General features: G+C 42.3%; 1 protein-coding gene across 1 annotated transcript; it reads left to right on the top strand.

Annotated features, from left to right (window-relative positions):
• Positions 1-220: 220 nt before the first annotated feature.
• Positions 221-27,234, top strand: LOC129816361 (aspartate--tRNA ligase, cytoplasmic-like). Its single transcript, XM_055870767.1, has 18 exons — positions 221-399; positions 8,545-8,647; positions 8,859-8,888; positions 9,048-9,105; positions 9,765-9,857; positions 13,778-13,880; positions 16,890-16,992; positions 17,276-17,356; positions 19,842-19,901; positions 21,832-21,943; positions 23,822-23,956; positions 24,704-24,851; positions 25,079-25,225; positions 25,394-25,436; positions 26,060-26,140; positions 26,252-26,363; positions 26,537-26,608; positions 26,751-27,234. The coding sequence occupies exons 1-18, from the start codon at positions 377-379 to the stop codon at positions 26,840-26,842; spliced, it is 1,596 nt and encodes a 531-aa protein (XP_055726742.1). The 5' UTR covers positions 221-376; the 3' UTR covers positions 26,843-27,234.
• The last annotated feature ends 90 nt before the right edge of the window (positions 27,235-27,324 follow it).

Below are 27,324 nucleotides of genomic sequence, written 5' to 3'. Positions count from 1 at the left end.
AATTGGTCGACTGGCCCTCACAGGTAAATGGGTTGATTGCTCTGGCGCGACAATGCCATTTACCTGTGACTGTATTTATGATATAGCACTGCCTCTCGTGCCTTATTGCTTAAATAAAAAAGTGTAAACATCCATATTATCGATCTTTCATTATCATTTAAAAAAAAAGAGATTTCCACAGCTCTTGCGGAACTATTTGTTCTTTGCCACAGTTTCTACCCGGATTGAGTGAAACTCCTTTCCTGTGCATCAGGTCTTTCTACTACCACCAATGCATGCTCTGTGAACAGATGATGTGGTGACTCTGTCAGTGAATAATAGTCAAGAAACGTTTGATATCTAGCCACCTTAACTTCCCAAAATAACGATAAGTGTCATGACTAAAGACGCTGTCCAAGGGTAAGAGAAAATGATCAGCGTTCTCATTTCTCAATGTGTTTACGTTAATTGCTAACGTTAGCATCTGGCTTGCTAATGCAGGTGATTTCTAAAGCAATTGAATTGATCCGTTTTCTACCAATAAATAAACTGACGTTAGTTTGCTAGCTAGACAATTGAAAACATATAACTGGCCATTTTTACATAGAAAAAGTCAAGAATAGCAGCTACAGTTAAAGTTTGACAGCTAGCTAACGTTAGCAGCTAACGACAGTGAACTAACTTGTTAGTATGAGCTAGCTAGCATTAGCAAACTAACCATGCATGCATGCCAATGTCTTCTGACTGTGCCATCGTGTACCAGATCAAGTTTTTCACATAGACGTGTTTAGCAGATGTTATTGCTGGTGGAGCGAAATGCTTGTGTTTCTAGCTTCAACAGTGTCATAATATCTAACAATTTCACATTAATACACACAAATCTAAAGTAAAGGAATGAAATTTAGAATATATAAATATTTGGACGGGCAATGTCAGAGCGGCATAGACTAAGATACAGTAGAATAGAATAGAATACAGTATATAAATTAAACAAAAAAAGAAACGTCCTCTCACTGTCAACTGTGTTCATTTTCAGCAAACTTATCATGTAAATATTTGTATGAACATAAGATTCAACAACTGAGACATAAGCTGAACAAGTTCCACAGACATGTGACTAACATAATTGGAATAATGTGTCCCTGAATGAAGGTGGGGTCAAAATCAAAAGTAACAGTCAATTTCTGGTGTGGCCACCAGCTGCATTAAGTACTGCTGTGCATCTCCTCCTCATGGACTGCACCAGATTTGCAAGTTCTTGCTGTGAGATGTTACTCCACTCTTCCACCAAGGCACCTGCAAGTTCCTGGGCATTTCTTGGGGCATTTCTCACCCTCTGATCCAACAGGTCCCAGACGTGCTCAATGGGGTTGAGATCCGGGCTCTTCGCTGGCCATGGAAGAACACTGACATTCTTGTCTTGCAGGAAATCACACACAGAACGAGCAGTATGCTGGTGGCATTGTCATGCTGGAGGGTCATGTCAGGATGAGCCTGTAGGAAGGGTACCACATGAGGGAGGAGGATGTCTTCCCTGTAACGCACAGCGTTGAGATTGCCTGCAATGACAACAAGCTCAGTCCAATGATGAACACACCGCCCCAGACCATGACGGTCCCTCAACCTCCAAATCGATTCCGCTCCAGAGTACAGGCCCCGGTGCAATGCTCATTCCTTTGACGATAAACGTGAATCCGACCATCACCCCTGGTGAGACAAAACCGCAACTCGTCAGTGAAGAGCACTTTTTGCCAGTCCTATCTGGTCCAACGATGGCGGGTTTGTGCCCATTGGCAACGTTGTTGCCGGTGATGTCTGTTGAGGACCTGCCATACAACAGGCCTACAAGCCCTCAGTTCAGCCTCTCTCAACCTATTGCGGACAGTCTGAGCACTGATGGAGGGATTGTGCGTTCCTGGTGTAACTCGGGCAGTTGTTGTTGCCATCCTGTACCTGTCCCGCAGGTGTGATGTTCAGATGTACCGATCCTGTGCAGGTGTTGTTACACGTGGTCTGTCACTGTGAGAATGATCAGCTGTCCGTCCTGTCTCCCTGTAGCGCTCTTAGAGTGTGCAAAGCTGTCATCAAGGCAAAGGGTGGCTACTTTGAATAATCTCAAATTTAATTTGATTTGTTTAACACTTTTTTGGATACTTCATGATTCGAAAATAGTCAAAATAAAGAAAAACCCTTGAATGAGTGGGTGTGTTCAAACTTTTGACTCGTACTGTATATATTTGCATTTACTGTGCATTAAACAACTACAATTGGCGGTGTTAATGTAATGAAGACCATGCTCACAACAGGTGTAGGCTAGTCCAGAAGTGATTTGACAGCAGAGGGAAGGTGTCATGGGGGCAGCAGCAGTCCCAAAAAAGTTGAAATACTGTAATAATGAGTGAAAGTTAGCCTAGGCCTATGTGTACAGTAGCCCAGGCCCATTCATGATGAAAGTTAAGAATGAGTAATGTGCCTAATGAATCAGTTAAAGACATTTTACTTTAACTTATTCAATTCTTTGTTTTCTGTTAATGATTAGTACTATATTCGTCTGTGCATGATGGCTCCTGTTAACATATTTAGACTGACTCCCTGAGTCTTCCGTTTGGAGGAATATGTCATCTGTGAAGCTAGATGGCATTAACTATATTGCAGCCTAGTCAGGGGTCCTACCACCAATGTCCTCCTATCCTCATTGTGTTTTAATGCCACTGGATATGTAGATGGGTGTGAGTGTGCTTAATTCCCCTCACTCATCCTGGCTAAATTGTCTATTGACATACTCGTATGGTTCCCAGGGGTTGCTGTGATCGTATTACAGAATATAAGGATTTGCCACATAATTCAATGTCAGGAATTTTGTGTTTTGGTGAAAGATTGCCTAAAGGTCATTTCCATGTAAATGACCCCATGAGCACCAATGTGAAGTTTATAGGAGCATATCCATTTTGGTATTAAATGAATGCTAAGAGTCTGTATTTTTGGGAAATTAAGGCATTGTTACGTTTTTCAACCATTTTTCTATCCTAAAAATTATTAATAAAGCAAGGCTTTGATATCTGGTCACACAGATTTTAAAGGGGTCTGAAAAAAACATCTACTAGAAAAAGTCTTGAGGTATTAGAAAATACATCAAAACACAATAATGTTGAAGTAAAGCCCCCTGCCAACTAATATCAACATATATTTATTTTTGCGGAAGTTATTTCCCTTCGTTAGTTTAGGAATTATTGCCTAGTGACACTTTCTCTCCCCCATTAGGAGGGAGGATTATGAAAGTTCACAGAAGTAACTGGTAGACCTACCAATTAGTTAAATTGTATCAGTAAAAACTTTGGTCATGAATTATTAAAGCACCCAAGCAGTCTATTTTTAAATCACTGTATATCGAATAAATCAATGTATGTTTATTTAATGAAAAATAATTCCAAAATATATAGTTTTAATTATTTCCCTGAGCCTCCTTTGTCCATTGAAATGCTCCGTCTGATTTGTGTGAGTTATGAAACAAATTTAAAGATATTTACATACAAAGCTTTGATTGGTTGATAGGGTGGTCAAGAGCCCAGTCCCTTACCCGTAGGAACAGTCATTGGTCAATTATAATCTGATCACATTGCGACGTCATGATGTGGCCAAAAGTTCAATCCCACCCGAACAGGCTGAAATTCCAGGCATTTATTTCAAACAGCCCTTACACAAAAAGGACATTATCATAATTTTCACAATATCAGTATTATTTTGATCCCATAGTGTGGAAATATATTTTTCTAAAAACTGCACTGCCCCTTCAAATGATTCAAACTCATCACCCTGTTACCAAATCGGTAGTGACTGAATAATCTGTAACAAAATTACTACATTTGAATTGGCCACAATGGGAAATCATAGTAGTTACAAACCACAGTTGGAGTAGAGCACAGTAAAGAAAAGTGCAGTTCATTACAGTAGAGCCCACATGAGTAGAGTACAGTATAATGTAATGTACTCTAATGATGGGGGTGAAAAATCGCTACAATTACATATATTTAATTTAAAAAAATGCTACTGTAGGTAGCGTTAGCTAGCGCTAGTTGGCTGTACCTGCGACACAACTCAGGTATTCTTCATCCTATAGCTTGTTCTCCATCTTTTTAATTGTGAGCCAACATGTTTTCAGCAGTTTTTTTATCCGCTGACTTATTATGTTTTGTCATGCTCTCTCTTGTCTCCCTGCAGCAGACATACACTGAGTATACCAAACAAGAACAAGATGGTGCCGACAGATATGGCAGCTCTGCTTCTAGTTCCTAAGCAACTTTGCTGTGTTTGTTTTTTTTGTGCGTTATTCCTTACATTATTAGCCCGGAACATTTTTTGTACAAGCATTTCGCTACACCTGCAAATACATCTGCTAAATATGTGTATGTGACCAATAACTTTTGATTTCATTTTGATTAGGAACCCCTTCCTAATATTGATTTGCAACCCCCCTTTTGCCCCCAGAACAGCCTCAATTTGTTGGGGCATGAACTTTACTAGGCGTCAAAAGTGTTCCACAGGGATGCTGGCTAGGGTAGCACATTTTGGGGAATATTCAGAGGTGCAAACTTTCCATGGGAATTAACAGAAATGTATGCAAATTATTATTAATACCATTTAAATGTAGATGTTTTTTTGCGTTGATTATATTTACCATGTCAAGTGGAGACTGAAACGTAAACCTTTTACCTTATCATAAGTAGACATAATTGCAAATTATTAAATCCTTCCAATAGAATAATTTTTAACATATAATTTAGTTACAAATTGAATTAAACGAGTTGACTCTACACATGGGATGATTTCACTGAACAACAAAATAAAGAGAATATTGAATGATCCCCAATGATCCATGGCATCTCCCAAAAACGTTTTCAACATACATCTGTAAAATGATAGTCTAGAAAGTAAAGCTTTGGTTGTCTTCCTCTCAGGCTTCCATGTCTTCTCCCTGGACCTCCTCAATGTCCACCTCTTGAACATCAGACTCTGAGGCCTCATCTTCACTATCACTTTCCAACCTTGTTGAGGATGGCTTGTTGTAAGGCTCATAAAGCCTCAAATTTGCCTGGATGGCCACCAATTTTTCAACCCTTGTATTGGTCAGCCTGTTGAGTGCTTTGGTGTGTGTGTTCCCAAATAAGGACCAGTTGCGCTCTGAGCCGGCTAATGTTTGTGGGATTTGGAGGATGATGTAGGCAACAGGGGAAAGAGCCTCAGATCCACAAATATCCTTCCACCGGGTGGCTGATGAGATATGTTGGCACGACTGCCATATTGCATCTCCATCCCAAAGCCCTTGCTTGGAAGTGTACTTTGCCAGACTGCCAAGAACCTTGCCCTCATCCAGGCCAAGGTGGCGAGACACGGTAGTGATGACTCCATAAGCCTTGTTGATCTCTGCACCAGACAGGATGCTCTTGCCAGTATACTTGGGGTCCAACATGTACGCTGCGGCATGTATGGGCTTCAGGCAAGTCTTCACGCTTTTTGATGTATTTCAGAACTGCAGTTTCATCTGCTTGGAGCAACAGTGAAGTAGGCAGGGCAGTACGGTTTTCTTCTCTTACATCTGCAAGCAGAGTCTGAACATCAGACAGGATGGCATTGTCTCCCTCAATCCATGCAATGGCTACTGCTATAGGTTTCAGGAGTTTCGGGCTGCTTACCACTCTCTCCCAAAATACATCATCCAGGAGGATCCTCATGATGGGGCTGTCCATATCGGCAGACTGTGATATGGCTATTTCTTGGAGAGACTGTCAAAGATGATGATATCACCACCCCAATGGGTGTTGCTGGGCAGCTTCAATGTGGTGCTCTTATTCTTCTCACTTTGCTTGGTGAAGTAGATTGCTGCTATAACTTGATGACCCTTCACATGCCTAACCATTTCCTTGGGTCTCTTGTAGAGTGTATCCATTGTTTTCAGTGCCATGATGTTCTTGAGCAGACTCAATGCATGAGCAGCACAGCCAATGGGTGTGATGTGATAGTTGGACTCCTTAACTTTAAACCAAGCAGCCTTCATGTTCGCAGCATTGTCTGTCACCAGTGCAAATAACTTCTGTGGTCCAAGGTCATTGATGAATGCCTTCAGCTCATCTGCAATGTAGAGACCAGTGTGTCTGTTGTCCCTTGTATCTGTGCTCTTGTAGAATACTGGTTGAGGGGTGGAGATGATGTAGTTAATGATTCCTTGCCCACGAACATTCGACCACCCATCAGAGATGATTGCAATACAGTCTGCTTTCTCTATGATTTGTTTGACCTTCACTTGAAATCTGTTGAACTCTGCATCCAGCAAATGAGTAGATAAAGCATGTCTGGTTGGAGGGGTCCCATGTCCGCTGGGCGAAGAACATTCAGAAATGTCTTCCAATACACATTGCCTGTGAACATCAGAGGTGAACAAGTTGCATACACAGCTCGAGCAAGACATTCATCAGCATTTTTCTGACTACGTTCCTCCACTGAGTCAAAAATACTTCTGATTCCAGGAGGACCATGAGCTGTTGCTTTCGATAAGGTGTCTGATTCATCATTTTCACTTCACTTTGTTGTGTTCTTCACATATGATTTGGCACAGTAGTTGCAATGGACACAGCTTTTCCTTCTACATTAGCTGCAGTGAAATGTCTCCACACATCAGATAGTGCCCGTGGCATTTTCCTGTAAAAACCAAATACAATTCCATGTATAGATAAATAGTTAAGCAGTTAGATTAAACAACTCCTTTGTAAGACAAATGTTTTAAAATGAAATATGTATGGAAACAGGTGAATTAACACTCCTCAGTGAGCAGGCTCAAGCAAGCTAAAACCCACATGGCAGCAAAAATTAACTAGCGGAAATTGCTAACAAGTTGATTTAAACACACTTTGCTGTAGGCTACTATTTACTAGTAAACAAAAAATCATGTATGTCATATCAAATATATTCACCCCAATCAAAACTTACCAGAAAGCATGTAGTCATTGGCTCAGTCAGTGTAATAGTGTGGGCTCAATATAATCTCAGTAGTGTGCAAGATCTTGAGAATCAGCTGTACTTGTGATGGAATAGTGCACTACACATGTGCATGCAGAGGGTTGCAATTCCATTGAATTGGGGATAGTTTAACCAAAATATGCTACAAGACATAGGATTGCCTTGTGTATCCCACAAAAAAGGTTCATTGTTATAAGCTAACCTTTTTGATGAATTTAAGCAAAATTCCCCAAATTCCTGTACTTAACTTCCCATGAAAGAAACATTTTGGAAATTTACCAGAAAGTTTCCGACTCTTTGCAACCCTAATGCTGACCCATGTTTACTCCACTGCTGCCCACAGTTGTGTCAAGTTGACTGGATGTCCTTTGGGTGGTGGACCATTCTTGATACACACAGGAAACTGTTGAGCTTGAAAAACCTAACAGGGCTGAAGTTTTTGACACAAACTGGTGCGCCTGGCACGTACTACCATACCCTTTTCAAAAGCACTTAAATCTTTTGTTTTCCCCATTTACCCTCTGAATGGCACACACACACAATCCATGTCTCAAGGCTTAAAAATACTGCTTTAACTTGTCTCCTCCCCTTCATCTACATCTTGAAGTTAATTTATCAAGTGACCTCAATAACTTTTAAGAAGGCACACCTGTTAATTGAAATTCATTCCACCTCATGAAGTTGGTTGAGAGAATGCCGAGAGTGTGCAAAAAGCTGTCATCAAGGCAAAGGGTGGCTATTTGAAGAATATAAAATATAGTTTGATTTTTTTGAACACTTTTTTTGGTTACAACATGATTCCATATGTGTTATTTCATAGTTTTGATGTCTTCACTATTATTCTACAATGTAGAAAATAGTCAAAATAAAGAAAAACCCTTGAATGAGTATGTGTTCCGACTTCAACTGTAGGCTTGACACCCTTGTAGTCCTTATTAATCCCATTGACCTAGAATTTGAAGCAACCTATTAGTTCCCTAATAGCTGTGTCCATTGTTAGGTTGGTGAGCCATGTTGCTGTCCAGGCTATGTCGTTAGCAATTAATGTCCACGTCCTTATTTGTCTTCACTGTAGACTGATTGTATTCTGCCCAGCTCCCCTTGAGTTATTGAATTGTCAGCATTACACATTGTTTGCAAATAAAGGCACCACTAGTTATCCAGATGAATGCTATCATAACAAGGTTATCCGTATTCACTATTCATTTTGAGGGCTTTTCTCCTTTGAGGGGATTAGAGAGGAATAGTAAAAGCATTGTTCTACTCCCCAGCTCATACCTGCTTTGTGTTTCTCCAGCTAATCTCACTGTGTGACAGTGTAAACACCTTTCCCCCGCTCCATCCCAGAGTTCACATGCTAAATGCTGTGTTTTGAAAGCATGTGAAAACAATAGGATTAAAGGTAGACAAACTTAAAAGCCTGTCATTGGGACAGCAAGCCAGAGGTGGTGATGGCTTGAATTAACCAGTCAAAAACTTCCTACAGGAAGCTGGAAAAATAGACCTAGGAAGTTGACTTAAATGTTTTGCGTTGTTCTGGACTTCCTGTTGCAGAGCCGCGGAGGAGGCGGACCAGGCCCAGTCGAAGAAAGGCTTGAAGAAACAGCAGAAGGAAGCGGAGAAAGCGGCGAAGAAAGCTGAGAAGCAGGCCAAGCTGGTCAGTGGGTTTTATCTGCCTCTCTGCCCCTTACAGCTGTTGATGTGACGTGCGGACGGCACAATCGGGCAAGGGAGGAGGGTTCCATTGTTTATCAGTTATATTTGTCATAATATCAGTCCACTAGCTTTTTCCAATACAAGGCCCTTTATCAGGATTTATCAGGATGTCCCGTTGCATTAACTAACTGTTTTGCCTCTATTGTTTTCAGGCTGCTGACTCACAAAGCACAGATGAAGATGTAAATATCCTGGAGGATCAGTTTTCAGATATTACTTATTGATTTACACCTTTTCTATATGGTGGAATGTTAAAGGAATATTACATTTTATGCACCTCTGATGTTTCCTATAATGCTATTATATTTAAATGCTTAGCAGATTATTTCTTATTTGTGCAGGACTTTGCCAAGGATCGGTACGGTATCCCCCAGATGGTCCAGTCCCAGCAGAAACTGGGTCAGTACAGTCAGCAACTTCCTCCTCTTCTTTGTTCTTCCAAACAAACATTATATACAGAGGATATCTCCATTTCAACAACCATGTTTACTACTACTTGTTAAGTAATATAGACAACGTGATTATATCTGAGTGACTCAGGGACATGGCGTCAGTAGTGGCAGTAGTAGTAGAGACGGCCTCGATATCAAAGATGATTGTGGTGACTAATAGCCTGCCATTGCTCCCAGATAATAGTGAAAGAAACTGGGTCGTCCACCTGTCTGCCTGCTCTTTCAGCTCCAATGGCAGAGAACAAAGTTTGCTTCTCACCTGCATGCCTGTCCTCGGGGATGAAGAACGATAGAGACAGCCAGCCTGCCTTTCATGTGGGCGGAATCAGGTTCAGCCAAATGGGCGGCTCACAGCCGTCGGGGCGCATGAGGCCGTTCTCTCTAGCTGATCATAATAACGTTAAGCATGCCTCAGAGTGACACGGCGAAGCCGAGTCCATTTGTCATAAGGCACAGAGAATGGGGCAACTTCTATGCAGTGTTTCATATTTATGACTTTTGTTCTCGTAATATGAGTGTGTGTGTGTGTGTGTGTGTGTGGGGGGAGGGGGGTATATGGTCTTTTAAGTTGTATTGAAAGGTGTTCTTTTCTGCCCTGTGAGCCAGACAGGGTGTTGGTGCGTGTCCAGAAGCTGACACCTGAGATGGCTGACCAGCTGATCTGGGTGCGTGCCAGGATTCACACCAGCAGAGCTAAAGGTGAGATTCTCCATCTTTGTCCAGCTTCATAACACACTTCCTCAGGCCACAGCCAGGTTTCTTATCAGTGGTAGGAAAAGTCCCCAATTCTCATACTTAATTAAAAGTATAGATACCTTAATAGAAAGCTACTCAAGTAAAAGTCAGCCCCTAAAATACTACTTGAGTAAAAGTCAAAGTATTTGGTTTTAAATATACTAAAGTATCAAAAGTAAATGTAATTGCTAAAATATACTTAAGTAAAAGTATATAATTTAAAATTCCTTATATTAAGCAAAGCAGACGGCATAATGTTTGTTTTTAAAATGTACGGATAGCAAGGGCACACTCCAACACTCAAGACATTATTTACAAAATATACATTTGTGTGTTTGAGTCCGCCAGCCCAGTGTCAGTAGGGAGGGATGACCAAGTGTTATCTTGATAAGTGTGTGAATTTGACCATTTCCTGTCCAGCTATGCATTCAAAATGTAACACGTGCTTTTGGTTGTCAGGAAAAATGTATGGAGTAAAAAGTACAATAATTTCTTTAAGAATGGAGTGAAGTAAAAGTTGTCAATAATTTAAGCAAAGGACAGATACAAAAAAAAACGACTTTAGTACTTTTAAAGTATTTTTACTTAAGTACTTTAAACCACTGCTTCTAATCTAAATGGCTCTGTAACTGAACCTTAGGGTTTACCAAACAGATCACCAACTGTCCTTGGGCCAAATATCAGAGCCTAAAATTAACTATTTGGTTCACCAGTCACTGTGGCAGGTAGATCAAAAATCTACCAGCCACTCAGATCTTTAACCAACAAAAATGTTTATTTGTCATAATTACATTAAAAAATCACAAAATAACAGATGACCATGCTTTCTAATGTTTCTTAAACAAGAAATGTATTCGTAAGAAGTAATGTGCTAAATTGTTCAATTTAATTTCAGTTTTTGTTACTGGAGTCTTTTAACCAAAAAGTTCAGCTGCCCCTTTAAGGGCGTGCGGTTTCCGTGGTAATGGGTCCACTCCAGTCATTGTGTGTGTGAGAGATTTGAGTTCTGACTAGGGCGTCTCTTCGCTATCAGTTGAAGCAGCAGACTCAAACTAACGTTGAAAAACAACCAAGCTTGTGAACAAACAATGTACATTTTCAATGCGTTGGGCCAGTAACCGATAGGTCACTCGTTCGAATCCCCGAGCCGACTAGGTGAAAAATCTGTCTGTGCCCTTGAGCAAGGCATTTTAACCCTAATTGCTCCTGTAAGTCGCTCTGGATAAGAGTATCTGTTAAATGTAAATAGCCAAGAAACACGAGGACAAAGTCTAACTTAGCAAACTTTTGAGTAAATTAGACCAACTTTTATGCCTGTGCTCAGCGCCTCCAAAAATGAATCTATCAGCTCTTCACTCAGTGCGCACAGCTTTCCATCGGCTCTTCACTCAGTGCGCACAGCCTTCCTGCCAAGCAGTGTTACTTTGCGAGGTGGGTTATAGGATTCCTATTTCTTTGTGCGATTAGCAATTTTGAAACAGAACAGCGGAAATACTTTGAAAACAGCTACTGCAGCTTTTTTCTAACCCTGACTTCCACATACTTGACTTTTGACCATTGTTATTCTCAAATGTAACCCTGACACTGTAGAGCCCTGCAAGTTGACCACCCGCCAACATGGCTGGTGAAATAGACATTATTTTCAGTCAACTCTCCTCGGGTTGGCAAATGTGGTCAACAGCTACTAGAAATGTACACAATTTAGGAAAATAACTGCATGGTACCAGAATTTAGTTTTTCACCTTATTTGCAGCCCAGGTGGTGAGGGACCATGGGGATTTGGGTCGCAGAGTGCAAAGTTTTATATAACTCGCAGAGTTATCGTTCATAAAAGGAAATCAGTCATTTAAAATAAATTCATTAGGCCCTAATGGATTTCCCATGACTGGGAATACAGATTTGCCATGACTGGGAATACAGATACCTTTAAAAAAAGGTAGAGGTGTAGATCAGCAAACCAGTCAGTATCTGGTGTGACCACCCTTGGCTTCATGCTGCACGACACATCTCCTTCACATAGAGTTGATCAGGCTGTTGACATGGGGCCGTGCATTATTATGCTGAAACATGAGGTGATGGCGGCGGATGAATGGCACGACAATGGGCCTCAGGATCTCGTCACAGTATCTTTGTGCATTCAAATTGCCATAGATAAAATGCAATTCTGTTCATTGTCCGTAGCTTATGCCTGCCATACCATAACCCCACCACCACCACGGGGCACTCTGTTCACAACGTTGACGTCCGCAAACAGCTCGCCCACACGACGCGATACACACTGTCTGCTATCTGCCCCGTACAGTTGAAACCAGGATTCATCCATGAAAAGCACACTTCTCCAGCGTGCCAGTGGCCATCGAAGGTGAACACTTTCCCACTGAAGTCGTTTACGACGCCGAACTGCTGTCAGGTCATGACCCTGGTGAGGACGACGAGCACGCAGTAGAGCTTCACTGAGACAGTTTGTGCAGACATTCTTCAGTTGTTTAAACCCACAGTTTCATCAACTGTCTGGATGGCTGGTCTCAGACGAACCGCAGGTGAAGAAGCCGGATGTGGAGGTCCTGGGCTGGTGTGGTTACACTTGGTCTGCGGTTGTGAGGCCGGTTGGACGTACTGCCAAATTCTCTAAAATGACGTTGGAGGAGGTGGCTTATGGTAATGAGAAATGAACATTAAATTCTCTGGCAACAGCTCTAGTGGACATTCCTGCAGTCAGCATGCCAATTACACCCCCCTCAAAACTTGAGACATCTGTGGCCTGTTGTGTGACAAAACTGCACATTTTAGAGTGGCCTTTTATTGTCCCCAGCATAAGGTGCACCTGTGTAATGAATGGTCATGCTGTTTAATCAGCTTCTTGATATGTTACACCTGTCAGGTGGATGGATTATCTTGGCAAAGGAGAAAAGCTCACTAACAAGGATGTAAACAAATTTGTGCACAACATTTTAGAGAAATAAGCTTTTTGTGCATATGGAACACTTCTGGGATCTTTTATTTCAGCTCATGAAACTTGGGATCAACACTTTACATGTTATGTTTATATTTTTGTTCAGTACAGATTCCTCTGCGGGTATTACACAGGCATGCAAGTTCCTTTTTGAAAAGTTAGAAAACTCAGACCAAAGCTCAGTTGTTTAAACGGCACCACAAATTTGGATTAAATGTAGTCTTTTTCCGAGCTTGTGGTTCTAATACCATGAACTCAGTGAGACTTGCCTTAGTCGGATCCCATCCAGAATAATTAGAAACATCGAGCACGTACACATCTGTACTAACAATATGCTAATCAATAAACCATCGTATTGTGGTGATCTCACGGCGGCTTCCTTCCAGGAAAACCCCTCCGTTCATTCATTCAGCTCTATAGTGAAGGATGTCCTTGAGAGCCGAATAACATCCTGATTTACACTGGGATGAAGTGAATGTTTTGTTTTTTTGTGAATGTTTTGTAATCGCCCGGGGGGGGGCGATTACCCCCCCCCCCCCCCCCCCCCGTCAATGAACAGAGGAAACCACATCAAAGCACTTGGGTGGTCTCTGATGTTGGCATGATAGTTGACAAACTTCGTTTACCTTGGTCTCAAGGTGTGTGGTTGGGAATTGGCTCTCAACACCCCCCCCTCCCCCCCATACACCTTTCTTGAAAGGGTCGTCTGTTCACTGCTCTCTGACAGTTACCTGGAAATGCATTGAAAATGTTTATTTTTATGGGCGAGAGGTGGTATCTAAAGCAGGTAGGACCTCTGCCATGTTGGCCTGAGATAGTGACCTGGCATTAAGTAGAACCATGGCTCCTGTTTTGACACGTGCATTAGGAGTTGCTAGACCCAATTAGAGGTACCCAGCTGATGTCTATTGTGTTGTTGTGGTCATTATAGGGAAGCAGTGCTTCTTGGTCCTGCGTCAGCAGCAGTTTAACGTACAAGCCCTAGTCGCCGTGGGGGAGCGTGCCAGCAAGCAGATGGTGAAGTTTGCCGCCAAGTGAGTACAAGACTGCATTTCCTGGTGGCCCCCGACAAACAATGGTGGGAAAAGCTGGATCCTAATGGGCTCCCAATTTCATTTTCACGCATTCTGAAAGAATTCATTTTTCAGCTCCCGACAAAAGGGTCCACTTTCAGATGGGATACAGTACAGAAGTGTTTGATGGAGCCGTTCCTGCCCAGATAACAGAGTAGATACAATATATACAGTACATCAAAGTTGAAGAGGTAGTTAAGAGCCTGAGCATCATTAGTCATTCTGCGGTCAGAGTCAAATTAGTCCATTACTGGAGCTTTTTATGAAAAGCATAGCATTAAGAGGATACTGTACTTTTCCATATCAAGCATGTGATATGTTCTCATCTCTTTCAGTTGACTTGATTGCACCTGACAGTGATGAATGATTCTTTAACACTCGTTATGAAGTGTAAACGGGAGGACGAGATAGGTCAAACGCCACTTTTTTTGTGATCAGTAAATCAGTCCAATACGCTTGGAAAGTGGAGACAAACGTCAAAACGTTAACATTACTGGAGACACCTTGCGATTTGGAGACACCTTGCGGTTTGGAGACAGTTGGCTAGCAAAGAGATTTGTGGTGGCTAATTAATGGTGAATAAGTGAATTGTTTAAAGTTAGACCCACATTTAGCCAGCATTTCTTTTTTACAATTAACAATCACTCCTACACTCATATTCTAGCTACAATAGCGCTGCTTTGCCAATAACATGTCTCCAAAAATGGCGGTGTCTCCAGTTGTTTACATGTAGCGATTGGGACGCACCTTCCATGCGTATTTGGGGCGGCAGGTAGCCTAGTGGTTAGAGCGTTGGACTAGTAACCGAAAGGTTGCAAGATCGAATCCCCGAGCTGACAAGGTAAAAAATCTGCCTTTCTGCCCTTGAACAAGGAAGTTAATCCACTGTTCCTAGGCCGTCATTGAAAATAAGAATTTATCCTTAACTGACTTGCCTAGTTAGGCCAAGGCCCAAGTCACACTGGTCCACCTCATTGACGGAAACTTCTGACCAACCTTGTAAAGTTGTATCAGAGTGGTTTGACCACTGTTTCCTCTCGACCTTTTGTGTGTAATGATACAATCTGAAGGTTGCTTCAGAGCTGGCTCGTATTCATTAGTGCAGGCCGAAGCAAAACTCTTTGCATCCGACAACAAAAACAAGCGTTTCTTATTGGACAAATTCAGCAAGGCCCCTGTTTTGGCCCATTTGTTTCCGCTTGGTTCCTAGTGAATACGACCCTGGTTTTTACTTCTTTAAGGACAATAATGCTCTGGCTTGATCTTGTTTATCAGATTGCGTGTTTCGTAGAAATCTTGTGGCGCGATTCCTCCAAACTGATTTGGTTCCTTTTTCCTTTGCTTGTGTAATGTCATGTGGTTTGATTTGGCAGTTGATTGTATTGCACTTATTGCATGCAATCACTTACCCCATGGATGGCTCCTTCCCAAATAGCACTCTGTTCCCTGCATAATGTACTACTTTTGACTGCTCTGATCAAAAGTAGTGCACTATATAGGGATAGGGTGCCATTTGGGATACTACCCATTGATCCATGACTAAGCATCAGTCACAAACCAGCTTCTATCAAAGCACACCCAAGACAAATGTATAGTCAGGGTTGAGGCCCGCAGCTTCTTCACTAAATCCACAGAGGTCTAAACATCCTGCCCCCAATCTTAACAATCCACACAATGCATTTTGCACTCTGCCCAACATAATTTGACCTGCAAAACTATTGGCCCTGACAAGTTGTTCAAATCAAGCCTCCTAATGTTCTATGTTCCTTGAATTCTATGGACGCTTAGTAAGCTTTGCATGAGAGGAGTCCTTTCATATTCATCAAGGTTGATTCAGGTTAGTGGTGACATATAGAGAAGAGCTTGCCACACCTGTCACATATAGTATTTCAACTTCACCATACAGAGTTAAATTAGGGTTAGGGTATCCTCTGCGTCCCCGTCAACAATTTCCTCTACGTATCTCGTTTTACTTTCTCTTACTAGAGCGCGTTAAACAATGCATTGAAAGGTTTCACATATCTTTATAATACATAGTCCGTTGTTCGCTAAGAGTATAGTAAGCCTTGTCTGAGCAAGAGCGGTCCATAGGATCTCCTTTTTCTGTATTGTAAGGCAGCTTGATGTACAAGTACAGCCCGTGAACAAGACACTAGTCCGGTCAATCAAAAGCCTTACTTGTATGACTCATTAGTTGATGGGCAGTGTTTATTGTCCCCAGGCAGGCTGGCAGGGTGTTTGAGGGAGGAGGTTATTCATGTGGGCTTTATTTGTCTAGCTGATCCTCGTAGTGGATGTCTGTGACTGAGACAGCTGCAGAGGACTGACTGGGATCACCATTCACCACTGTCCTGTCTCTCGTTACTGCTTTTTAATGAGAAGAGGTGAAGGATTACACTGGGCGTGTTCCATCTGGCCCCATGTTATGTGACAATTGCCAGTTCATCATATTTCTACAAGGCTCTGTTGGATCTAGAACAGTGAGAAAGGACAGCGGTGGCCTATTCTGGTGTTCTCTCAACATGTCTTTCTGATAGTTGATTAACCTCTGTCTTACTGTTGTGTGTCCACTGGTGTTTTACTGTAGTTCATATCGGTGTCACATGATGTTTGTTTTTTTACACGTTGTCCCAATAGACTGATTCAATCAAAAGAAAATAGGAAATATATCTGTCAAGATGGTCATATTGAAACCATCCGAACAACGTGATCCTGTGACATTTTACCTCAGGAAGAGTAGTGTCAGTGTTATGATTTGTTTTCTTTTTTTTGTTTATTTCCAATTTTACACCCCTCCCCCCACACACACACACAATTTTCACAGCTCTTGAAACACCTCTGTGACTGTTTGAAATTCACTCAGGGTTTTGAATGGAAACTTTCAGTTCTCAGCTAGCCTCCCACTCGTTTGACTTCAATTGAACTGTGTAGACTTCTAAATGCTGTGCTTCTCATCCCCTCCGTCTGTAGCATCAATAAGGAGAGCATTGTGGACGTGGAGGCGATGGTGAGGAATGTGGAGCAGAAGATCGAGAGCTGCTCTCAGCAGGATGTGGAGCTGCACATTGAGAGGGTAGGGCTGTCTGATGCTCTGACCACACCACAGACCAACAGACTTACTGTGACGAAGGGACAGCCATTGACTTTCATTATTAACCAGAGAAACTACTGGTTAAAAGATAACTGTATGAGACTTTATTTGCTTTCTGATTTTGGAATTGTGGTACTTTCCTTTCCACTCAGAAGTTCAACTTGGAAAGTACCGTGAATTTAGAGGTAATCTAACTGTAAATCTATTTGAACCAACATCTCTCTTCTAAATATTTAAAAAAAATCACATTTTTTCCCTGTCTCAGATTTTTGTGATCAGCCAGGCCGAGCCTCGTCTGCCCCTGCAGCTGGAGGATTGTGTGAGGCCGGAAGGAGAGGGGGATGAGGTGAGGATGAGGGCCAGGGCTCCTGGGCCTCCCGCAGGCAGCCCTTTGTAGCTAATCAAATGTCAAACACATTGCATTCAGAGATGTTCCTCTCTTCTAATGCTGTTCCAGTTCAACACAGACACTGGATGAAAAATACATGACTTGGTCCCCACAATCAAGGCCTGTCGCTGTTGTTTTGGAGTTGTGTTGGTTCTATACCGCCATGTTCTCGGTCGGTGTCTGTCTAAAGGGTCGTCTCTCTCTAGTATGGTTCAGTTCAGAGACAGCTGAAGGATGTCAGTGTTTATGCAATAAGCCAAACCCAGCTGCAGATGCGGCCCAGGTGTTGTCTGTCTGTCACTAAGTTACAGCACCTGCCGTTGGGGAGGAGACTGGGCTGGGCCTGTCTGCCTGTCTGTCCGTTACAGCACCTGCCGTTGGGGAGGAGACTGGGCTGGGCCTGTCTGCCTGTCTGTCCGTTACAGCACCTGCCGTTGGGGAGGAGATTGGGCTGGGCCTGTCTGCCTGTCTGTCCGTTACAGGGAGGGCTGGCTCTGTCTCCCTGTCTGAGCAGGATGTGTGAACCGTGTTCACAGGCCGTTTTAACCCCACGTGAGTTCCAGGAAGCCTGACAGCCTTGGGCATATTTAGGAGCTTCTGTGCTCTTTTAATCTTTTATATGATTGGAATTGGTCGTATTCAATGCAGTTCAATGGTGATTGCATTGTCTGTGTATCTGTTGGGGCGGTATGCAAATTGTAGTGTATCTAGTGTGTTGGGTAAGATCTAGGTAATATAGTCCCTAAATAGCCTCTCAAAGCACTTCATGATTACAGAAGTGAGTGCTACGGGGCAAAAGTAATTTAGTTCAGTTACCTTCTCTTTTCTTGGGTACAGGGACGATGTCGGACATCTTGAAGCAAGTGGGGAAAACGGGAAGACATATACAAGTGAACGTGAACGAGAGACATTGTGCTAATGAACAAAGTTTTGACACATGCTTGTCTGAAGGAAGAACAGTACTATGTACACGCTTTGTCTGTGTGGAGTATGGAGTCGCTAGGGCAACGGGCCTGCCGGCTCTGCTCGGAGGAGAGGGGGGAGGAGCAGACAGGCCGAGAACAGAGGAGAAAAAAACTCAAGGAAATCAGCTGTACAGATAACTCGCCCATTGAGCTTGGACTTCTCAAATACAGCAGAAAGTGAACACTATATAATGCCCCGTCAACTTATTTATTCAGCCACTTGCTTCAACTTAGAGGTCGTGTTAACGCAGAGTTGTGTTTTTTTCCACACAGGAAAAACAAAATATAAAACGCAGATCTTAAATGCTTCTTGTAGTTTCTGCTCGGCATCAGACTCATTTTGGGCTTCAGTTGCACTTCTCCACTCGGATGAGAATTCACAAACGGGCATTCGATAAGCAGACAGCGCTCCGGCTGATGTGTAGCTACTTTTCTCCGGTACTTTTGTCAGTGTAGCCAACCTACTTTTTTCTGGTAAAATGAAAGATTAACTTTAAGCAAAAAATATTGGAAATGTAGTTGGAAACATTCTTTCTATGATAAACATTAGAAATATGATGGCCATGCATGTGGCTGCCAGCTAAATACCGTGGCGTACGGTAACAAACACCACAACCACGCTGATCCTCAACACGGGAGCCTCACATGGGTGTGTGCTCAGCCCCCTCCTGTGCTCCCTGTTCATCCATGACTGCGTGGCCATGCACGTCTCCAGCTCAATCATCAAGCATAAGGCACACTGCCTGCCTTCCAGGTCAACTTCTGCACCCGGTGTCACAGGAAGGTCAAGAAGATCATCAAGGACCTCAGCCACCCGAGTCATGGCCTGTTTACCCCACTACCATCTAGAAGGCGGCAACAGTACAGGTGCTTCAAAGCTGGGACCGAGAGACTGATAAACAGCTTCCACACCCAGGCCATCAGACTTTTAAACAGCCATCACATGACGGCCTCTGCCCATTACCCTACTCTGCTCCTTAGTCACTGTCAATAGCCGGCTACCACCGGGTACTCTATCCTGCACCTTAGAGACTGCTGCTCCATGAACATAGTCTTTGAACACTGGTCACTTTAGTAATGTTTACATACTATTTGTATATTTACTGCTATAATATATTTTTTGGTGTGCTACCCTGTTCTATTTTTAAACCTTATAGACCTGCTTTGTTTATATACAAGCAGACATAGATATACACTGAGTGTACAAAACATTAAGTACACTTTTTATTTCTATGACTGGTCAGGTGACCAGGGTTTCTATGACCAGGATGCGCAACTCAGTATTAGGAAGGTGTTCCTAATGTTTGGATAGCTCAGTGTACGTATACTGTAGGACACATTTTATACATTTAAATATCATACTGTAGGTACAGTTTTCTCACTTGTCTAATTGAATAGCTTGTTCCAATGTTCTTCAGATGTCTTAAATACTTCAATGTTTTGTAATATGGTGAAATTATGGTTGTGTGTCTCCTCAGGATGGAAGAGCGACGGTCAACCAGGACACCAGACTGGACAACCGAGTCATTGATCTCAGAGTAAGTTCTACACTATCACTCTTAAGCCAGTGTTACCTTCTTCGATGACAAATGAATTACACCAAAAATAAATATAATGATTTTATTGGGTTTGAAGACATTACATTTGCATCAAAAAATATTGTAATGATGAGATGGCATTTGTGACAGAATCATGGCATATGTCCCTTTTCGCAGGCAGGCACCGAGTTAGCCTGCTTGTAGAGTGCAGTATAGAACTGCAGGGATTCAGAGAGGAAAGGAAAGGTTTGCTAGAGGTCTCATTGTTGTGCTCTGTTCTGAGGCGCCCACACTGATGTGGCAGCAGCAGGGAAACAGCTCTAGCGCTCGCCTCAGACTGGCTTTGTCACAACACCTGTTTCTACACAATGTCTCTTTGAGCTCATGGACTTGGGCCTGTTATCACAACCACACTTAAATGAACAGTAAACCCGTAAACAGGTTTTCACACACACCCCAAACCCGGCTCAACAATCAAGGGTCAAAAGTAATGAAACGGCTCCTAACACACCAGGCTCGGTTTTCCAAGTTGTTGTGAAAATGGAAGGATTAGTTCACAGACTTTGTTTGGGAACTCCCTTTGAGAAATAGATATATTAGCTAGACATTTTGATGAAAATAAATTTGCTGCACTGTAATGAAAGACAATAGCAGTAAGTCACAATCTGAGTGGTGGTGGTGGTGGCAGGTGACAAACCACAAGCCATGGCCCGTTAGAGACTTGTTTTGAGAGCTTGAATGTCAACGAGAGTGACGCACTGAGCTATTTTGCTCTCACTCTCTTTTATACCCTCCACCCTGGTGTGGGGATGTCGAAAGAGAAGTGATGACACCACAGCCCGCCCATCTGCTCACAGTAGAGAGGTGTTTTACACAGGAAATCACAAGAGTTATGTAAATACTTTTGATATGTCAGTTCCTACTCAGGCTATCATAGCAGTTGGTTGGCTCGCTGGGTATTTGTCTGGTGTTTTTTTCTAGGGTTCCTCAGAAGTGTTTTTATTCATCAGAGCAGTAGTTATTTTCCGACCTATGTCAAACTATACATATAATCCATGAGTTGACCATTTCTAACAGGGCCCTGGACTAAAGTCTGACTGGACCAGAGTCATTGTCTGCAGATTCATTGTCTGACAATAGGATAGTCACACAGAAAACTCCCGGGAAAGTCTAGAAGATAGAAATGTGAGCCATTTTTCGATTCAGGATGTTGAGCTTTTTGTATTCATCAAAGTGCCCGGCCCTGGCTTTATGTAGATGCATGAAACCAGATAGAACTGGTTGAATAAATCCTTACTGATAACACCAGTCATATTAAGAAATGAGTCAACTGAGAACTAAGAAAGAACACACCTATTCACAATGCTGTTTGTAGCCCAACGGTCACAGGGTTGGGGGGGTTTTCAACTGTTCCTCTGCTCTTTCCCAGTTGTTCTGTGTGATACCCAGCTCATTGACGTGCCTCATCACGAGTTGTTTTGATGATCGGGTTCTTTTTCTATGCAACTAAGTTGACCTCTGTATACAACCAGATTGCTCAAAGCTGGTTTTATATGTGACTGTATATTTGTATGTGAATAGGGAATTTCAGATGAACTTGTTTGCCAATGTTAGGTTTTAAAAAGAGAACAAAGCTTGATATCTCTTGTTTATTTTCTAAAGGCTTACATTAGTGTGAAATGCACCCTACTCTTTAACTCGAATCAACGGCAAAAAGTCCAATTTGAAAAAGTCAAATAAAAAGGTCAAATTGAGTTTTCCATTTGAAAATAGGCCAAGCCTTTACTATTTCCACTCCCTTTAATGAAATTAAAGGTGTCGAGACTGTATGAGGCAAGATGTGACACAAAGCAGTGTTATTGACTCATCTTTGCCATTGTGTAATACCTCTGTTGACTCTTGTTGTTTATGCTTGTTTCTCCGCTGGTAGACAACGACCAGCCAGGCCATCTTCCGCCTGCAGGCTGGAGTTTGCCAGCTCTTTAGAGACACCCTGACCAACAAGGACTTTGTGGAGATCCAGACCCCCAAAATCATATCAGGTACCACCAACGTGCCCCTGTGTCTTAGACTGGACATTATTTGTCAATTAAAAGTTTAAAGGCGAACAATATTGGCCTTTAGATGACTACTTGACTTCTATTAAGTACAGGTAGTAGGAAGACGAGGTACTTTTCCACTATTTTGGCTGCAAAGTGCAAACTGACTCAAGGATACATGCTCTTTCATGTTCAGATGGGTTTGGGTAATGGAGGGTGGGGAGTAGAGTAGAAATTCAAGCTCAAAAGGCCATTTATTCCTCTATTGCTGATAGGGTTTCTAGTTCACATAACCTTGAGATAATTCACAGTAGGATTATGTCTACCAGTTATCTTATGGAGCAGTGCAGGCTCGACTTTGTCTGGTCATTCGTGCTCTTATTGATGAGCTAAACTGCACGTCACAAGTGTGAGCACCTAATGAGTGAGCATGTGTCATATTTTGTAGCGATAGAAATAAGCTTTAAACTAATGTAAGACATAACAGTGTTGTTTACTGCTGTACATTCCACCACAGCACAACATGTACAACCTCGTGTAGTGTACTGAGCTGTGGTGTAACACGTGTTCCTTTCACTTCCTCAACTGTAGGAGCCAATGAAATGAGCCCAGCCTGTCATTGACACATTTAAAATTGCCGCCTTTTAGATGCAAGCAGCTGTGTATCAACAGTGTGTACTACTAAAAAAAAAACACATTTTCCTCTGCCAACACCCATCACACGTACACTGTACAAAATGTACTCTGTGACCACCCTTCTGTAAAGGACAACACCTATCACAGGATCTACTATGATGTGAATGTCAAATATGGCTCATACGTAAGTTAGAGACATGCTCCAGAAATGTGGTGCCTACTATGTATTTTTTTAAACCCCCCGCTTTGGGCTGGATGTGTCAATGTTAGTGCTTTTTCGAGGTTGGTTTGGTTACAGTTAGATTCTACAAAAATAACCACTGGTTTCGGTTTCAATCTTCTTACATTAAATACAGGTTTTTTCTTTAATCTAAAATTAAGGGTATTGACTGCCCATTACTGCTTATCCTTTATTAACCATAATTTATTCACATGACTTTATTTAATTCCAAGTCATCTCATCTCTATAAAGCTGCTGCCTGACAAAATCACAAGTTTCAGAAGTAAAAGGCATACTTTTATGACTGCTGAATACCAACTATCAATCACTTAGATCAGGTATTTTCAGGTAGTGATAGCTCACGAAGCAACTGCTTTCTATCCCTCTTGATCGCAAGTTTTCTCCTCCTGTCTCCATGTCTTCCCACACTGTTCTTATTATAGCTCAATACAGACCGTACAAGTAGGCAAACGCGCAATGGATTATGGTCATTGTTGTTAATTACCACGTTTCCTGCACTAAACTATGTAGAATATTGGCCTGTTGGAAACGACAACATCGCACAGTTTAGGCTTGATCTGATTTATCGCTACAGAAACTGCACATTGAGCTCACAGAAAGGAAAAAAACATAATGGAATTAAAATAATTGAACCGAAGTCGGTAAATTAGTTTAAAAAACACAAACATATACAACATTTTAAAGAGTGAGAGAGCAATGAAGTGGGGCACATATCTGTTGTGAACTAATACACAATTTCCCGGGGACCACTTTTGGCCGTGACCGCTACTTTTAGAACTACTAGCTAAAAGTGCTGTAGAATCTCTTTTAATGGTGGGAATCAAAATTGAATCAAATTGTATTTGTCACATGCTTCGTAAACAGCAGCTGTAGATTAACAGTGAAATGCTTACATTGGTAGGAAATTGAATTATCACATAGGTTAGTTAAAAAATATTATTTTGGGTCATGTGTTGCTTCTCTTCTGGGATAGTTTGACTAAAAGGTATCTTTCTCCTCGCTAGCTGCCAGTGAGGGTGGTGCGAACGTCTTCACTGTGTCCTACTTCAAAACCAGCGCCTACCTGGCCCAGTCTCCCCAGCTCTACAAACAGATGTGTATCTGTGCTGACTTTGACAAGGTGTTCTGTGTGGGACCAGGTAAGGCAATATCTAGTGCAGAACCTGTGGTCTGGCTGTAATGCTTCCCGCCAGGTACATATACTTTACTCCCCACCGGAGACCAGGGTTCAATCCTCGCGTCCTCCCTTACTTCTGTGCCCCTGCTTGACTGTCTCCCCTTTTGTTTCAAGCCATCTGAATAAAGTGTCAAATATAAAAAGATATATATATTGAAAAGACAACATCTCTAAGCCCTTCACCTAACCCCTTTTCACTCCCCAATGAACGCTATCCAATAATGGGAATTCATTAAATTGTTGTGTTGAATACATCAGTCGCTAGTTATGTAGTCAACAAACAAACAGTATTCAGGAAAAGTGACCGACACAATATTAAACCTGGGCGGATTACCACATATACACAGATTATTTGATACATATGTAGATGGTGTTGTGACTACGCACATGTTGAGCAATAGGAAACATTTATCTCACTGGCTTGTGCTTGGTTGCATAATGTCCCCAGTCTCTTCTCTGTGAGGTAGCTCAACAGGGCCATCACCTGGCCAGATCCACACATAACCAGGGGAGTAATGACTTCTTCCCCCCACTGCAGTCTCATATGTCTGGTCAATGTGCCCTGGTCGAAATAGTGCACTATAAAGGGAATAGGGTGCCATTTGAGACGCTGCCTCCGATGTCTATGTTTACCTCTGGGGTGATGGATCTAATCCTCTTCGTGAAATACAGTGGTGCTGATACTAACTGAAGATGTTCTCCATTCCAGTGTTCAGAGCAGAGGACTCCAACACCCATCGTCATCTGACAGAGTTTGTAGGTCTGGATATTGAGTTGGCGTTCAACTACCACTACCACGAAGTGATCGAGTCCATCACCGACACTATGGTGCAGATCTTCAAAGGGCTCAGAGACAAGTAAGATGTGATGCACTTCTAACCCATATTTGCAAGCAAAGTGAATGAGTACGGTTTAATCTTTAGGCCTATTACAGGGCTATAACTGAACACATGGATGACGCTCTATAGAAAGTACACCGCTGGAAGGGCACGGCATCTGTGCTGAGGTAGCAGGTGTCCGTTGAATGACTCGGCGATGTGTATGTGCACTCGCTTGTTTGTTTATCTGTGTGTGTGTTGTCCAGGTTCCAGACTGAGATCCAGACGGTGGGGAAGCAGTACTCCAGTGAGCCCTTCAAGTTCCTGGAGCCCACTCTGAGGCTGGAGTACACGGAGGGCGTGGCCATGCTCCGGGAGGCCGGGGTGGACATGGGAGACGAGGAGGACCTCAGGTCTGTGGCAGGTCAAGAGTTTGCAGCAGTGTTACGTTTAAACCTGTTGTTGATAACACCTTAAAGTAAAGTTCAAATACAGACAGCTTTGTTTTTAAGTCGGGAACTGATGTTTTTCTCGTTTATCTTTTAATTGATCTAAAGTAAATTGTTGAACGTTTTTCACAGCACTCCAAATGAGAAGTTGCTCGGTCGTCTGGTGAAAGAAAAGGTATGTTATCATGCCATTGACTTCTTGGGGTGACAACAAATGTAGTTATATTACTCTTTGTATCTACAGGTAACTGCCCAAATATTGGAAACACTTGAAAAAACAAGGGATACAAAGTATATTGAAAGCAGGTGCTTCCACACAGGTGTGGTTTCTGAGTTAATCATGTGTAAAAATGCTGGGTAGGCCATTATTTTGGCTACCATGGCTGTGCCCCCATAGGATAACAAATCACAGGGCACGAGTGGTCACTGAATGGTTTGATGAGCATGAAAATGATGTAAACCATATGCCATGGCTGTCTCAGTCACCAGATCTCAACACAATTGAACACTTATGAGAGATTCTGGAGCGGCGCCTGACAGCATTTCCCACCACCAGCAAAACACCAAATTATGGAATTTCTTGTGGAAGAATGGCGTTACATCCCTTCAATAGAGTTCCAGATACTTGTAGAATCTATGCCAAGGTGCATCGAAGCTGTTGGGCTCGTGGTTTCCCTATACCCTATTAAGATACTAAAGTTGGTGTTTCCTTTATTTTTGGCAGTTACTTATAGGTACACATGCAGGTCTTTTCTGTCTGTAATTTGGACTAACTCATCTCTGTTTCCTTTCTGTTAGTATGACACTGACTTCTATGTGCTCGACAAGTACCCCCTGGCAGTGAGGCCCTTCTACACCATGCCTGACCCCAATGACAAAGTATGCGCGTCACTAAACACACACACACACACACACACACACACAACATATGCTCATGACACCATTGTGGCATTCATTGAACTTGTTATACGACTGATGTTTCCTCCTCAGAAATACTCCAACTCCTACGACATGTTCATGAGAGGAGAGGAGATCCTCTCCGGCGCTCAGAGGATCCACGATGCCCAGCTGCTCACTGAGAGGGCCATTCACCACAACATCGGTAATTAGACAACTCTGCCTTGTTATTCAAGGCGGCAATATTTGTCACTCAAATGCTTCCTTCCCTCTCAAGCGATTGCTAGAAATCTCAAGCGATTGCTAGAAAATAAGCATATTTTTACTATGTTACCAATACACTGGTGGCTGGTGCTGATATGTAAAGTGTTGATGCAGATCTGGAGAAGATCAAGTCCTACATCGACTCTTTCCGTTACGGAGCTCCCCCACACGGAGGTGGTGGCATTGGTAAGACATGAAATGCTTATTCTAAATCCATACCCTCTCAATATGAAATCTATTGTAAATATAGTCATTATGGGGGAAAAAATAAAGGTACTCTAAATATACTCATCGTAAGTGTACGGTGACGGTGAGTTCTCTCCCTCAGGGCTGGAAAGAGTTTGCATGCTCTACCTGGGTCTTCACAATATCCGCCAGGTCTCCATGTTCCCCCGTGACCCCAAACGCTTGACCCCCTGAACGGCCATCGCCACTGGAGACAGATGCAGGACATGGGAATCTATATTCATCTCCAATACACCAGACAGAGTTGAGAAATTAGTGCCACGACACTGAAGTGCTACTGCGATTAACAAATAGAGAACCAAGCCAGGGTACTACGGTCAACGGTATTCAGTAATAGAAAATGACACATGAAGAAATAGATTGATAATATAAGGTAGAAAGAGTCTTAATACACAATACAGAAGTGGAATATGATTAAGGGATGTGTTGGCTTAGGCTCACCTATGGATTACTAAACATGTGTTGTATTTCTTAACACTTTTCTATGGGGTTGATCAACTTTGATACCAGTCTTCGTCACACTACGAGGTATGACTAATAAATAATCATGGTCTGTTGACATTTAAGTTGTAATTGTTTGATGTTTTTAAAGTAAAAAGTATTAAGAACTTCAAAAGCACATTTCACTTTCTTTGCGTTCTTTTATGGGAGAAACA

This window comes from Salvelinus fontinalis, chromosome 19 (assembly GCF_029448725.1).
Source record: "Salvelinus fontinalis isolate EN_2023a chromosome 19, ASM2944872v1, whole genome shotgun sequence".
In the NCBI taxonomy this organism is placed as follows: Eukaryota; Metazoa; Chordata; class Actinopteri; order Salmoniformes; family Salmonidae; genus Salvelinus; species Salvelinus fontinalis.
Note: the sequence above shows the minus strand (reverse complement) of the source record. Positions and strands in the feature narration are given on the sequence as shown.

Bases quoted from the DNA above. Each gene is read 5' to 3' on its own strand.
- LOC129816361 (XM_055870767.1), top strand. From the start codon at position 377: ATGACTAAAGACGCTGTCCAAGG. The intron at 13,881-16,889 runs GTGAGTACAAGA...CTCCGTCTGTAG, and splicing joins ATGGTGAAGTTTGCCGCCAA to CATCAATAAGGAGAGCATTG. The intron at 26,141-26,251 runs GTATGCGCGTCA...TTTCCTCCTCAG, and splicing joins TGCCTGACCCCAATGACAAA to AAATACTCCAACTCCTACGA.